We start from the raw sequence: 14,418 nt of genomic DNA on the forward strand, positions 1-14,418 counted from the left end.
TTCAGGGCAATATTTATTATAGAAGTCCAACTTGTACTTTGCTGATGGCTGCCGTCTGTGCTATACAAAACACAAAACTATAATGTCTTGGCTGCTAGGACACTAGAGAACTTTACCCCTTTCCTCAGGTTCCTGTTGCTCCAAGGAAAGCAATCACAATAATTGCAAATAATAAAGAAGGTGAACAGCATCCTGGACTGTACTCAATAGACCTGAGGGAAGGGATTAGTTCTTTCTACTCAGCACCTGTTAGACTGACCACATGTAACATACTATGGCGAGTCTGGCACCCTTTTATAAAAGTAAACTGGAATAGGCTCAGTGAAGGCCCACCAAGATGGTCAGGGAATGCAGCACCTGCCCTGCAGCAAGAGACTGAGGGGCTGGAGCTGGCGCAGCCTGGAGCAGAGAACTAACAGCAGCCTGCAATCACTAGGGTTATTGAGGACAGCGAGCCAGCCTGTTCACAGCAGTGCATGAAGGGAGGATGCGAAACAACACCTCTAAGTTGAAATGACAGGCTCTTGACTAGAGAAACGTTTTCCCCATTCATTTTTTTCTGACGTTTTATGTAGATCATCATTAGTTTTAATACACATGGCATTCTATTTGGCTGTTCATAATGCAGGGGAAGAGCATTCAGTGTGTAAAAACTGGGAAAGATGAAAGAACCAAGAAGAAACTTTTGCATAGCTATTTCCCTCTTAGAAATATTTTAGATGTAAAATTCTTAAACTTAGAATTTCTGATAGCATTTCCATGCTTCAGTCCTTTCAGTTAAACCAATCTTTGTTATGAGAAGTTGAGTTCTGGTAAAAATATTACTGCAAATAGTTCCAGTTTTTTTCCCAAGATTTCTTTCCCCTCTTTGCCCACTAACCTATGAAATGTAGTATGCTCGTTATATTTTCTCAATTCCTCTATTTTCTACCACCTTTACTATCCCCCCTACATCTTTCTATTGCCATCTAAAACATGGGGGGAAAAAATCTACGAAACAAATATTGCCTGTTTCACTTGTTCTCTGTTTATGCTAAGTAACAAGATTTTACTGTAGCCTTTTCTCACCACTAAGTCTGAAAAACTGAATTTAAATCTTCAAATATAATCAGTGGTAAGTGACATTTGCAAGCTAACTGATAAATTAGAAGAGTATCATACATGGACAATGAAGGCCTTAAAAGAAAAGAAAAAGGGGGGGGAGATCTTTTAATTATTAGCAGAGAACATAGAATCAGAGTGGTAGGGTTGGAAGGGCCCTTTAGAGATCATCTAGTCCAACTCCCCTGCAGAAGCAGGTCTGCCTAGATCAGGTCACATATTAGAATATTAGACTTGTTTATGTTCAAATGAAAATTCACTTCCATTACTTTAAAGACAGGCTCTCAAATAACAGGACTTTTACAATTTCATCACTACTTACAGGATGCTAAAGAGTGCACCTGAAAGCAGCGAGACCACGCGGTTCTAAGCAGTGTCACCATGCTGACAGCAGAGAGGAAATCGCTCCCGGAGAAGACGGACTCAAATGGGCACTGTATCCTTGTTTTCTTCAGAACGCCCTCTGAAAGAAACCAGTTTCATAACTGTTCAGTGTACAAAAGACCTACAATTTAATTTCTTAAACATCTTAAGGCTAACTCAAATTTATGCAGGGTATTCTTGATTATTTGTCAGTTGTTTGGAAGTTGTCATTAAGGGCACCCGCCTCCATAAGAGTCAAACGTGGTACAGGACACGAAGAGGTACTCTTTGAAGTTACATCCTTTTTTAAAAATTCCCAAGCTTGGGTCTTCTCACAGCTTTTCTACAGGTACTTGCCCACTTAAGTTTTGCATTTTTCCTTCTACCCACTTAAGATAATTTTTCCTGAAACGTGCTTGTCTTGTCGCAATGTAAATACCATTGCCTGGTATTAAAACAGAAATACTTGAAAATACCCCTTTCTGTAAACGATCTGCCCAGATGCAGCTGGTTTCATCCACCTCAAAAGCAATACACCTAAAAGCTACACACCACCACTTAGAACACATTAAGTTCCAAGTATATTCCCAGCAGCACAAAGACACAAACATCCCACGTTTTCACTGTCTAGAGGGGAAAAAACATGCAGCTTAAAAAAACGTAACTGGAGACAATTTAAAGACATTAAAAAACCCCAAACGAACAGAACCTCTTTGAAGTTACTTCATATTTAACACTTCAGAACATGGCCAGAAGCGCAAGTTTTCCAATTCTGGCAAATGAAGACTCGTGATTTCCTTTGCCCGTGACACGCACTGCGGGATAACGCCAGAGCACACAAACACCGCGTCCGCAGAGCTGCTCGGGACTCGCCTTTCAACGCTCGTTAGCAAGCCGCGTGTGAGGAACAAGGGGGTCCCGGACGGCCCTGCTAAAATCGCAGCCTGAGCACCGCTGTGCGTTCACATCGATGCCCCCATCACCGCTCCTTCTCGCGGCGCAGCGCTCACCTCTGCGGCCGCCGCCGCGTCCCCCGTCAACCCGGAAGCGGCGGCCAGGGCCTTTCCGGTTCCTGCCGCGGCTGCCCCGCGGAGCGCCGGGCGGCGCCTGCTCGGGTCGGAGTGGGGCGCGCAGCGAGCGCGGCTGCCATGGCCCCCGCGACCCCTGGCCCCGCGACCCCTGGCCGCCGCGGCGCCCGGCCACAGGGCACCCGGCCCACGGCTGTGCCAGGACGGGCCGGGCGAGCGGGCACCCAGCGCTCGTCGCCATCCTTTGAGGCCCCTGTCGGTCGCGGTGCCGAGCGGGATTGCGGGGCGGGGCGGCGCGGCGGTCGGACACCCGCGGTCGGCAGCCGCTGTAAAGCGGGGAGCTGGAGCAGAGTCCTGGCGACAGGCAGCGGTCCTCTTCCTGCCCAGGGAACGTGCCGTGCAAAATACCCCCGGTCTGAAGGGATGTGTGTAACGATATTGGTTAGGTCACAGGGTCGCGGGCATAGCCTGCTCGCTTTCCAGGGTAAATTACTCAGTGGCTGCAGCAACTCCCTCAGTTCACCATGCCAGCATTTCGCAGCACCTGTAATACTCCCCCAGTTCGCACGGGCAAGACCTGGGTTTTGTGTACACGAAGTAGCACATTTCAGATACTTACAGCATGCAGAAAACTCAACTGCATGCCCCAGGCATGCTTCTGCTCTGTGGCTGCCTGCTTCGTTTGGAGACTGAGTCATAATGTGTTTTAAAAGCAGTATTATATTTACCCATTGATAAAAGACAAAAACTAGAGGCAAAAATAAATTACCTGACATGCTGCATCTGAAATGGTTCCAGCACCATAACCTTGACATGCCCATGAAGTCATATCAGCTGTCTCTGTCAGTGCCTTTTGCAGTATTATTCCTTTGGAGAGTCTGGGACAATGCTCCCAAAAAGGCCACAGCCTCTTCCCAATAGCTTCAAATCATTACACGTTTTCTGGTGGTTGACTGGTACAGCAATTTAACATAGTTGTAAGTGAAAGCCTCACATTTTCATCAATGTCTGACTTTGTTCTGTAGCTGCAGAGTTGTAGGTACACGGGTAACTTCCAGAAGTGTAGCCCAAAATCACTAGCCAAGGGCTGATTGTTCTCATTAGCAGTGGCAGAGGCTTCTGAATGTGTTTCCTGGAGGCAGAGAGAAGGAAGACATCCGTTCTGTGCCTTGTTGCAGTATTAATTCAGTAAGCCTTTGAAAGAGGGGGCAGAAATGAGCCAAAATGTTTTGTGTGCCAACTGGAGATATGCAACTAAGGTAGGAGATCATATCTACACTAGAAAACTCCTACATTTGTTGAGATCAGCTTTCTCCATCATCTCCGTCAAGTTTCTGTGTGCAGCCACAGAAGGGTCTGATCTGAGCTCAAGCACCAAACAGAACTGACAGAGTTCTCTATATCTTCTGCTGTGTGTCAGCTCATTATTCTCAGAAGGAAATCCTTGTACTAGGATAAGGGCAGACCTTGGACAAAGAACAGTCTTTTGAAACTGAACACAAGCAAGATAGCGGCTGTACTGATGGGTAGAGAAAACATCTTGCGGATTTCAAGCTCCAGGACAGTGTTCACAAAAAATAGTTACAAACTATCTGAAACAAGTGAAATTAAAAGAGTGAAGTTGCATTTAAGGAGTGAGCTTCAGGAATATCTTGCCCGTAGGCATAGTGGGAATAAACAGAGTTACTTCAAAGCGACTCTTGCCAAGTTTATGACCAGGAGCAGATTGTGACAAAGGGCGAATTACTGCTCAGGATTCTTGCCTTTCTCCCAGATGTCCGCAGCACCTGTATGCAAATCCACCTTGCCACTGTCCTTTAGCACAGGCCTGCCTTGTGTGCTGCCTGTGTGCACTTGTGCGTGAACCTGTGACACAAGCACGCTATGCCTTGCTGTAGTTTCCTAGGAAATATCAAGTACAATTACAGCTTCTCTGACTTACATCTTTAAGGTGCTCACAACTTTGTTGTCATAGCTTTTTAAAAAGATTGCCTAAACTCATTGGTGATGATGACTGTGGTTGACACCTAGCAATTCTTTGACGCTTTCTCAAAAAGATGTTTTTCATCTATGCAGGAGACAAAAATCCTTTGCTGTCTGGTGGAAACCTTGAAATTAACTCCCTTCACAGCTGGAGTCTACTGCAAATCGCACCTGCTTCTTTGTCCAGTGTAAAACACTTCTGTTTTTTTAAACTTAATCTTCTCTATATTCAGCAGCATTTGTTAGATAAATTAATTTTTAAAAACCTCTTTGCCCCTTAGCAAATTACCCTCTTCATAAAAAAATACTAGATCTTGATGTGCTCAATTATATTAGTCATCATTGCAATACAAGTCTTCTGTGGTGCTTCAGTGTTCCTGTTTCCTATTTCAACGTGTTTGCTTTGATCAAGACAATTTCTTTACTTTCCAGTGCCACATGTACTTTCTGAAGACATCATGCAGACACGTACTCAGATCTACATGTGCTCTCCTCAGACACAAGTTTGAAAAGTAGTTTTTTTAGACATTACTGTTCAATGTGACCAACAAGTCTTCTACTGGTGGGATTTTATAGGCTGGTGGTAAACAGTTGTCAAGAGCTAAGGAGCTAATTCACCAAAGCGATTGTAAAGAACAGCGAAAGATCTTGAATTTGAAATATCTTGGGTTTGGGGATTTTTTTTAGTAGACCACATGCCAGTCTGTATGGGGTTTTTTTTCTACATAGCAAATGCTACTTGGTTCTTCGGGGGGAGTTTTTGATTCCAGACAGGAAGGCAGCCACCATGAGAGAAATGGTACTGAGGGAAACGGGCTAGTGGTCAATAGGGCTGGAACAAAGGTTGGACTCCGTGATCTTAAAGGTCTCTTACAGCTGAAACGATTTTATGATTTGAGGATGGCTGGTATGTGCTGCCTACAGCTACCACATCTTTAGTCTTCTCTTTCAACCACTGCAATGAATATCACTTGTAAGGTTCATGAGAAACTGTTAGCAGTCTTTTGTCTCTTGTGTGAATTCATTTGGAACACATGACAGACTTCTAGATTGTTGATTCACAAAACACCCGTCACTAGATTTTTCAGGTTCTCTGGTTTTATACCCTCATTGCATAATTAGTTTTAAATTGGAGGTAACCTGTGGGTATTTCTGTCATGATTTTACTCTGCACAGTTCTGGAAATGTGTGCTTTTAAAACATTACTGTAATGACAAATCTCAAAACTTAAATCCTCTCTCTGAAATATTGCAATGGAAAGTACTGCAAACTTTATTTTTAATAAACCTAAACCACATTCCCTGTTAAGCTTCCAGGATATTTTTAGACAGTTTCTATAAAAAGATTTTTTTTTTTAGGAGACAGTAGATGAGGTCTACCCCCTCCCTAACACATAATGTTCTGCATGTCTATTCTTAGAAGTATGTTCTGATGGATTACAACTTTCTGGTAGGGAGATGGGAATTGCTTAAGGACAAGCTCAGAAGCGTGACTACACACTTCTCCAACATGTCTGGAGATGAGGTTATTAATAACTGCCAACAGCTTTGCTTGCTTCAGCAGGTTGTAGACAGCAAAGAGGAGAGCTGCTCACTTTGCATTGGCTCAACAGGAAGGAGGTTGTTCTCTCCGTTAACTGCAGGGATACTGTGCATTAACGATGATGAGCTGCAGACCTCTGTGACTTCACATCCTTGAAACCCTGGAAAGTTTTGTTTCTAGGTGGCTCTCTGGCTGGAGAAAACCCATCTGTTCTTACTCAAACAGTCAGTTACAAATTTCTCCGGGAAATACGTTAACTGATAAAACAGTTGCCCTATAGTTAGGCAACAAATGCTGTGCAGTAATGAGGGCAGGACTATGTTGGTTGTCTCTGGTTTAGAAAAACAAATTTATTAGTCAGAGCTGGCATCTGGATTGGTGTGAGCTTAGTGTAAGCAGTTACACACACTCACACAGCCCTCCCTTGTGGGAAATGGAAAACTGGGACTTGGCTGTTATAGCTCTTTAGCTGCAGCAGCATATTTAGGAAATTGTTTCTTAATAAGATCACTCAGGCTGCTCATTAGCAAAGTGATTTTTTTTTCCATACAAACCAATGTCTCATTCAAGGAATAAGCATTTGGTTTCCTTTATTTCCTTTAAATCTGGAGTAGAAAAGGTACTATGTATAGAAGTGGAGCTGAATTTGTGAATGAATGCATTCTGTTGCAAAGGTGGTGTCTTAACAATAGAAATAGATGAACCTTCACTCCTGAAGTAATGTATATTAATCTTTGGCAATTTAAAATTAGGATACAAATTTCTAATGAGACATTCTGGTTCACTTATGGTCTTAATTCTTAAATTTTCTCAAGTTATGCTGTAGCCAGACAGATTTCTTTGTCTTAAACCAATTTGTAAACACCCAGAGCAAATGCCAGCACTCCTGTCAGTAGGCTATCTTCACTTTTCAGCAGGTCTCACACCATCTCATCACTGGTCCTTTTGGTTACTGTTAAGAAATTGCTGTGGCTTAATCCCAGCCAGCAACTAAGCACCAGGAAGCCGCTTGCTCATTCTTCCACCTCCCTACCCTGGTGGAATTGGGAGGAGAGTTGGGAAAAAAAGTGAAACTCACGGGTTGAGATAAGAACAGTGTAATAACTAAACTAAACTATAATAACAATCATAGAATGGCAGGGATTGGAATAATAATGATATATTGGAACAATAATGATATAATAATAGTAATGAAAAGGAATGTAACATAGAGAAATAAAACCCAAGAGAAGACAAGAGATGATTAATCCAATTGCTTACCACTCACTGATTGATACCTGAGCAGCAATCTGCCCCTCCCTGCCAACTCCCTTGAGTTTCTGTACTGGACATGATGTCCTATGGTATGGAACAGCCCTTTGGCTACTTTGGGTCAGCTGTGCAGGCCATGGTCCCTCCCAGCTTCTTGTGCACCTCTTCACTGGCAGAGCATAGGAGACTGAAAAGCCCTTCAGTTGGGATGCTACTCAGCAACAACTAAACTGTTAGCATGTTATCAACATTATTCTCACACTAAATTCAAACCTCAGTCCTGTAACAGCTACTAGGGAGAAAAACCTCTATCCTAGACTAAACTAGGACAGGAGTCAAGCTGCAACTGTAAATGACACATGGCAAAACTATAGTGCCTGTTGTGATCATATGCAGCCTAAAGGATTTATGTTCCTGTAGATTACTGTGGTTTAAGTAAGCAATATTACACCTCTATTCAAGTAGCCACAAAATGAAAAAAAAAGTTATTGCTACAGTGAAGGCTCCTACTCACAGTATTCCATTCTGATGTCTTAAACCAGTTAAACATATAACTGGTGGGTTATATACTCTTACAAATAGTGCTAATTGGAAAGCACTGCACTTCTGTGCCTCAGTTTACCCATGTGTACATAGGGATAATAACAACTCTTGTGACATCCTGAAAAACATTTTAAATACTGAAAAACATATTACTGTGAGAATTAATTCTGCGAGTGTACACACATCCGTCTGGTTTTTGCTGTTGAACAGACTTTCTTCAATACTTGACAAAAATATGAAAGTGCTTTTATGCAAAATAAAGAATCTGGGGTTTGAAATAGAGTTGCAATTGCAGTAAGATTGCAAAAGGAAGGTAGGAGGAGGAAGTAAAATTAGTCAGCCACGGGCTTAGCTGGCCTGAGTGCACCCACTCAGTGAGTAACTCAATGACAGCAAAAGCTGTCATAGGAAGATGGTCAGCAGCTGTGTTGAATTGTTCTGGGAGTGTTAATTGCATAATTGCAATTATTTGTTTACCTTTTCTCCCTTCGGTGACATTATAGAGCACTTTATAGGTGAATAACGTAGTTGCCTAACTTTGTTCTCAGAAGCGCTGTAATCCCAGCAGTGATGTGATAGTCATAGATTTGTGGGAGGAGGATGGTGCTCTCCATCCTGTCCTTCACATCCGTGTGGTAGGATAGATTGCCTCAGCCAACAGAACAAGTCAATGTTGTGAGAAGGGGTAATCTCACACTGGCCACATCTCACTGTTTCCTACTGCTTTTCTAGTGCCAGCTACAGTGAATTTAATTCCTAGCAGCTAGTAAGGGACCATGGTTTTGATTTCTGCTTAGAACCGTGTTAAAAATTCAGGACTGTTTTGGTTATTGCTGAGCAGTGCTCACATAGAGCCAAGGCCTTTTCTGCCTCTCACCTCACCAGTGGGTGGGCTGGGAGGGGGCACAGCCAGGACAGCTGACCCCAACTGACCAGAGGAATATTCCACACCATATGGCATCAGGCTCAGCATACACAGCTGGGGAACAAGGAGGAACAGAGTGATGGTATTTGTCTTACCAAGTCACTGTCATACCATAGGGTGCTGTTTTCCTGGGGATGGCTGAGCACCTGCCTGCCCATGGGAAGTGGGAAATGAATCCCTTGTTTTGCTTTGCTTGCACACACAGCTTTTGCTTTACCCATTGAAATGTCTTCATCTCAACCTACAAATTTTCTCACTTTCGTCCTTCTGATTCTCTCTTCCATCCCACTGGAGGCAAGTGGGACACACATAACTGTGTGTAGATAAGTTGCTATCTGGGGTTAAACCACAACAACCCTGTACCACAAGATACTTGCCAATGGAAGGAGGAGATCAGAAACACAAGACAGAGCAGAGAAAGGGAGCAAGAGCTTAGTGTTGCCTGCAGCTTCTCTAATAGGATAAGAGGCATTTGACTCTGGGTTATTAGCTTGTGGATATTACATTCCCACTTGTGTTACTTACCTTTTGTTGTCTCTGGTGCTTGCTAGACACCCCTGTAAACCAAATCAATTTGCCAGTCCAGAAGAAAACTAAATGGCTGGTTTTCTGCCAAGTTACTGCATTGAATCAACTCAAGAGAATGTGACAAGCCCCACAGGAAGGAGGGTAAAAGGAGTGAGATGGGAAGAACTAAGAGGTCCACTTTTGGGCACATTGACTCAGCTGTCTGGTATAACAACTTCAAATGTGTAGTCTCACACTATCCTTAATGCAATGAACTATAGAGAGTTCCCTTCTCACAGCTTCAGGAAGGGGTTAATGTCTCCTTTCTCATGCCAGATCTACACAGCTACATGACTGCCTATGGTTGACGTCAGCTCATTGCACACCCAGGAACTCTTCAATCTTTTGATCAACTCATCTTCTGCGAGGTTATGAGGTGAGTTTGAGGAAGCAGCAGTGTGTGGCAGAGGAGGAGGGCAGGAGCCCTCTTTAGCAGCAATGCAAATCCAAAGTGGTGTAACACTGATGTGAAACTACACCCTAAATAACCACTGTGGAGGCAGGCTTAGGTGAAGCTATAGGAATGAACTCTGATTTGAATCAGAACTACAGTTGACACTAGTCTTACTGAACACTAACTAAATTTCCTCTGAAATGCAAATATAAATATTGCTGTATAAAAGCCAACCAGCAGCCACCGTAGCATGACAAGATCAGAAATAGTGTCAGAAACAGTGTGGCCAGCAGGACCAAGGAAGTAATTGTCCTCCTCTACTTGATGCTGGTGAGGCCACATTTCGAATACCTTGTTCAATTTTGGTCCACTCACTACAAGAAGGACTTTGAGGTGCTGGAGCATATCCAGAGATGGGCAAAGCAGCTGGTGAAGTGTCTGAAGAACAAGTCATATGAGAAGTGGCTGAGGAAGCTGGGGATGTTTCATCTGGAGAAGAGGAGGCTGTTAAGAGACATAATCACTCTCTACAACTACCTGAAAGGGCATTGTAGTGAGGTGGGAGTCAATCTCTTCTGTCCAGTAATGAATGATAGGACAGGAAGAAACGAGCTCGAGTTGTGCCAGGGAAGGTTTAGATTGAACATTTGGAAGAACTTTTTCACCGACAGGGTTGTTAGGCACTGGAACACACTGCTCAGGGAAGTGGTGGAGTCACCATCCCTGGAGATATTTAACAGATGCATAGATGAGGTGCTGAGGGACATGGTTTAACGGTGGGCTTGACAGTGTGAGGTCGGTGGTTGGACTTGATCTTTTTCAACTGAAATGATTCTTTGATTCTAAGGTCACATTTCTAAAACAAACCTGTGGTTTCAGGCACTCTGAACTGGGAAAAGCATGAGGAAGCAGGAAGGGTGGCATTGCTCCCTCAGGGTAGGGGAGCCAAGGGCCCCCCATGGTGTGTCCAGCAGTGACCCCATCAGCAGGGTGCAGCCTTGTTGCCCTGGGATGAGTAATTAGAGCATGGTGGCTGCTTCAGTCATGGCCCAGTGATCACCCAGTAACAGGCCATCTCTGAGGCTGGCCCAGGAGCCACTGACATCAGATAGGCAGAGCTGAGGCACAGCTGAGGAAGGACTGAACACCTGGGCCCTCAGAAGGTGAGGGTGGAGGCCCCTGTAGGGGCGTCACAGTAATTAAGGTCTATTTGCATACTTGGTGCACTGACACAAAGCTGTGGAGTTAAAATAGTATATAATGAAGCATTTACTGATCTAAGGCAGTACAATCATCCAGAGTCCTGTCTGATACTCTTGAACTGTTTATCAGCATTTATCTGACAAAATACGGGCATATGATACCTCTGGATTTCATCACATTCTGTCTGAGGCTCGGGGTGTATTACAGGGTATTAAAGGAATAAACACTTGGCAATTGCTGGTGCTGAGAGAGCATCAGACAGAACTCCAGGCAATGAAGCTATTGAAAAAATTCAATTTAAGAAAAATATTGATCTAAAGGACTTCCAAACATGTAGCCTCTAAATATTTCAGCTTAGCAAAAGGAAAACACCAGGCTGTGTCAGAGAGGGCAGCTGTCTAAATGAGGATGCATGACTTCATTAATTACAATACTCAGGGTGAAAGCAGAACATTTTTATTTTACATCAAGCTTTGATTCTGAGGAAAAAAAAGATTGCTGATACATCTTGCAACTTTTGACAAGGTACCTATGTAGCACTGTGCAAAGCTATTTCTTTGTATCTGCTTTTTCTTCTTTGCTCCTCTTTTGTCCACCCTCCTCTAAACTCTCCAAAAGGTGGTTTTAATGACATTATCATATATTTAATGGTATATGTGGCTTTGAAAAACTGTATGGATGTATTTATTCTTCTCTGTCAGGTTACTTATTCTGAGCAGTGTGGCACAAATATGTTTTAGCAACTTTAAACTCCAGAGCAGGAGAACTGAAGTACTATTCTACCTAGAGAAGCAGAGAGCAGAAGCATGTTGGGCTGGATCACCCATTGTGCTTCTCCAGGGATGTCTTCCAAGACATATGGCAAACAAGGATATGCATATAGAGTGGTGCAGGCTGCAGTCCAGAACCCAGTTATACTTACAATGTCTGAGTGGAAAATTCTGAAGGATGAGGTGGACAGTGGAAGGTCATGAGTTGGAAAAACACCTGGAAGATGCAAGAACTTCCAAAGGGTGTGGCTAGCTCCAGGAGACAAAACTTCCCTTGCATTTATGTGTCTTGTTCCAGCTCTGATTCAGAGCATTAAGTTGCCTGGAAGATACCCCTTGGTACAGAGAGAGCACAAAGCAGCAAAGTCTAAAGCCGGTATTCTGCAGTAGTCAGTTTGGATGGCTTTTCCAGCACCTATATGGATACTCAGGGATCCTTGTAGGAGCTACAGTGACTTAGGGGAACAATCTAAGTCTCTGTAGATAAGACAACATAAAACAATGGTTTTGTTCCTTGCCATCTCCTGAGCAAGCGGACATAAAAAAATCTCTTCCTAAGGGGAGTCTGAAAGAGGAATGTCATGAAAACTGCAACTTTCCCAGAACATGATTGGCCACATAACAGATTGACTTGGCTGCAACTTCAGACTGAAATGAGATTCCTGGTCTACAACACTTGAAAGGCAACACTGAACAGAACATTCACGAGCATATGTTTGAGAGAACTCAGCTCCATGCTGCAGTTGCATCTTGCAGACACAGAGCAAGGTTTACAGAAGTTCCAGCACTTTCAAGAAACAGAGTGGCACTTTATACGTATTGAACTTAAAAGTATATTTTGGACCATGTTTTCTTCTTCCACTGATGCCTGTCCTTTCACAGCCAGTGTTCTGGGAGAAGGGTAAAAGAAAAAAAAAGATTAGAAGAAGGCAGAAGCAAAGAAAAAGAGGTAATTATGTAAACAGCATAACAAAATACATTTCCAATTACTTTGGTCTTGAGGATACGGCACAGTGAAGATTCTTTGATGTCTAATAAAGTGTTGGAGTCATGGAATCTTTCTCCTACTGGGATTACCAGCAACATCTAATTTTTCCTTTTGTCTTCCTACTTTCATAAAAATCACAAGAAATTGCATCAGCTTTCTAGGTGTATCTTGACATTTGTTTGAAGTTAGCAAGTGCATACAAGGGTTGGTAGCATAGGCCAGAAGGGTGAAAAGGGATCAGTTAGTTTAGGTACCATATCTAGTCTCAATCCCTAAACTGTCTATTGTATTATGGAACATTGAAACAACATGGAGAGAGCAATTTTGAAAATAACCTGAATATTTGCATCCCTGCTAACTCAAAATGAAGGCTCCTAGTTAGAACTGGGTGTCATAGCAACAGGATTACAAATATTGTTAGTTATTCACAAAGTTTCAAGATTATATGAATGCTAATTTCCTCTTTTCACAGAAGCACAGAATCCTAAGGATTGGAAGGGACCTCGAAAGATCATCTATTCCAACCCCCCTGCCAGAGCAGGACCGTCTAGAGTAGGTCACACAGGAACTCATGCAAGTGGGTTTTGAATGTCTCCAGAGAAGGAGATTCCACAACACATCTGGGCAGCCTGTTCCAGTGCCCCGTCACCCTCACAGTGAATAAATTCTTCCTTGTATTTCTTTGGAACCTCTTATGTTCCAGCTTATACCCGTTGCACCTTGTCCTGTCGTTGGACATCACTGAGAACAGCCTGGCTTCATCCACCTAACACCCATCCTTTACATATTTCTAAACATTAATGAAGTCACCCCTCTGTCTCCTCTTCTCCAAGCTGAAGAGCCCCAGCTTCCTGAGCCTTTCATCATAAGGGAGATGCTCTATTCCCTTCTGTGACCCTGTGCTGAACTCTCTCCAGCAGCTCCCTGTCCTTCAACTGAGTGGCCCAGAAATGGACACAATAGTTCAGATGCAGTCTCACAAGGGTAGAGGAGAGGGGGAGGAGAACCTCTCTCGATCTACTGCCCACAGCCCTTCTAATACACCCCAGGATGCCATTGGCCTTCTTGGCCACGAGGGCACATTGCTGGCTTGTGCTCATCCTGCTGACCACCAAGACCCCCAGGTCTCTTTCCCCTACACTACTCTTTAAGAGTTCATTCCCCAACCTGCACTGCTACATGGGGTTATTCTTTCCCAGATGCAAGACTCTATACTTGCTCTTGCCCTCAAGACTCTACACTTTTCCTTAACCTTCTCCCCTCATTTTTTTTCTCCTGACTCCCTAAGCAAAGTTGGCTGTAATCCATTCCTCAAAAGCAATTAGATTCTCTACCCCACACACATGCTGCTCAGTGGTAAGCAGTCAGTTATATGCAGGTCAGCACCACATTGTACTGGTTGCTAGATATTGTTAATTCATTTACATCAAACTCACAGCTCTCCCAAATGACAGGCGATTTGAGAAGGCATTACTGTATTTATGCCTTGTAAAATTTAATGCAAACTAAGCCTTCATTTTTAAGCCTTCTGAGTTCTAGAAATGGGCATTAAATACAGCCTCAAAATTCTTCCAGTCAAAGACTGATGGAGAGTACCACATGGGTTCTAAACCCTCCACATGAGCCCAGGCCTGAGGCTTTACATTTGCCCATACAAAGAAGATCTTAAATACCATACTTTACATACAGACTATTTGCTTCTGCAGAGGGTTGGGAAACTGTGCTACAGTCACTTGTAAGAGGTTTTCACATCTCTGCGT

At 43.4% G+C, this 14,418-nt stretch overlaps 1 protein-coding gene and 1 long non-coding RNA gene across 6 annotated transcripts in view; one reads left to right on the top strand and one right to left on the bottom strand.

Annotated features, from left to right (window-relative positions):
- Window positions 1–1,939, top strand: part of LOC133627976 (uncharacterized) — a 24,452-nt gene extending 22,513 nt beyond the window's left edge. For all 3 annotated transcript variants that reach the window (XR_009820468.1, XR_009820472.1, XR_009820464.1), the window contains exon 6: window positions 1,426–1,939. This is a non-coding gene — a long non-coding RNA (uncharacterized LOC133627976). The remainder of the gene's footprint in view (window positions 1–1,425) is intronic.
- The window catches only part of MRPL42 (mitochondrial ribosomal protein L42), a 6,674-nt gene extending 4,093 nt beyond the window's left edge, over window positions 1–2,581 (bottom strand). Inside the window, exons 1-2 of one of the 3 annotated variants that reach the window (XM_062015621.1) lie at window positions 2,475–2,581; window positions 1,424–1,564 (exon numbers count right to left, since the gene is read on the bottom strand). In XM_062015621.1, the coding sequence (XP_061871605.1) occupies window positions 1,424–1,484 (61 nt within the window). In that variant the 5' untranslated portion in view covers window positions 1,485–1,564; window positions 2,475–2,581. The other 2 variants (XM_062015610.1, XM_062015626.1) reach the window with 2 other exon arrangements.
- Window positions 2,582–14,418: the final 11,837 nt, after the last annotated feature.

Source organism: Colius striatus, chromosome 1 (genome assembly GCF_028858725.1).
Source record: "Colius striatus isolate bColStr4 chromosome 1, bColStr4.1.hap1, whole genome shotgun sequence".
NCBI classification, from domain to species: domain Eukaryota; kingdom Metazoa; phylum Chordata; class Aves; order Coliiformes; family Coliidae; genus Colius; species Colius striatus.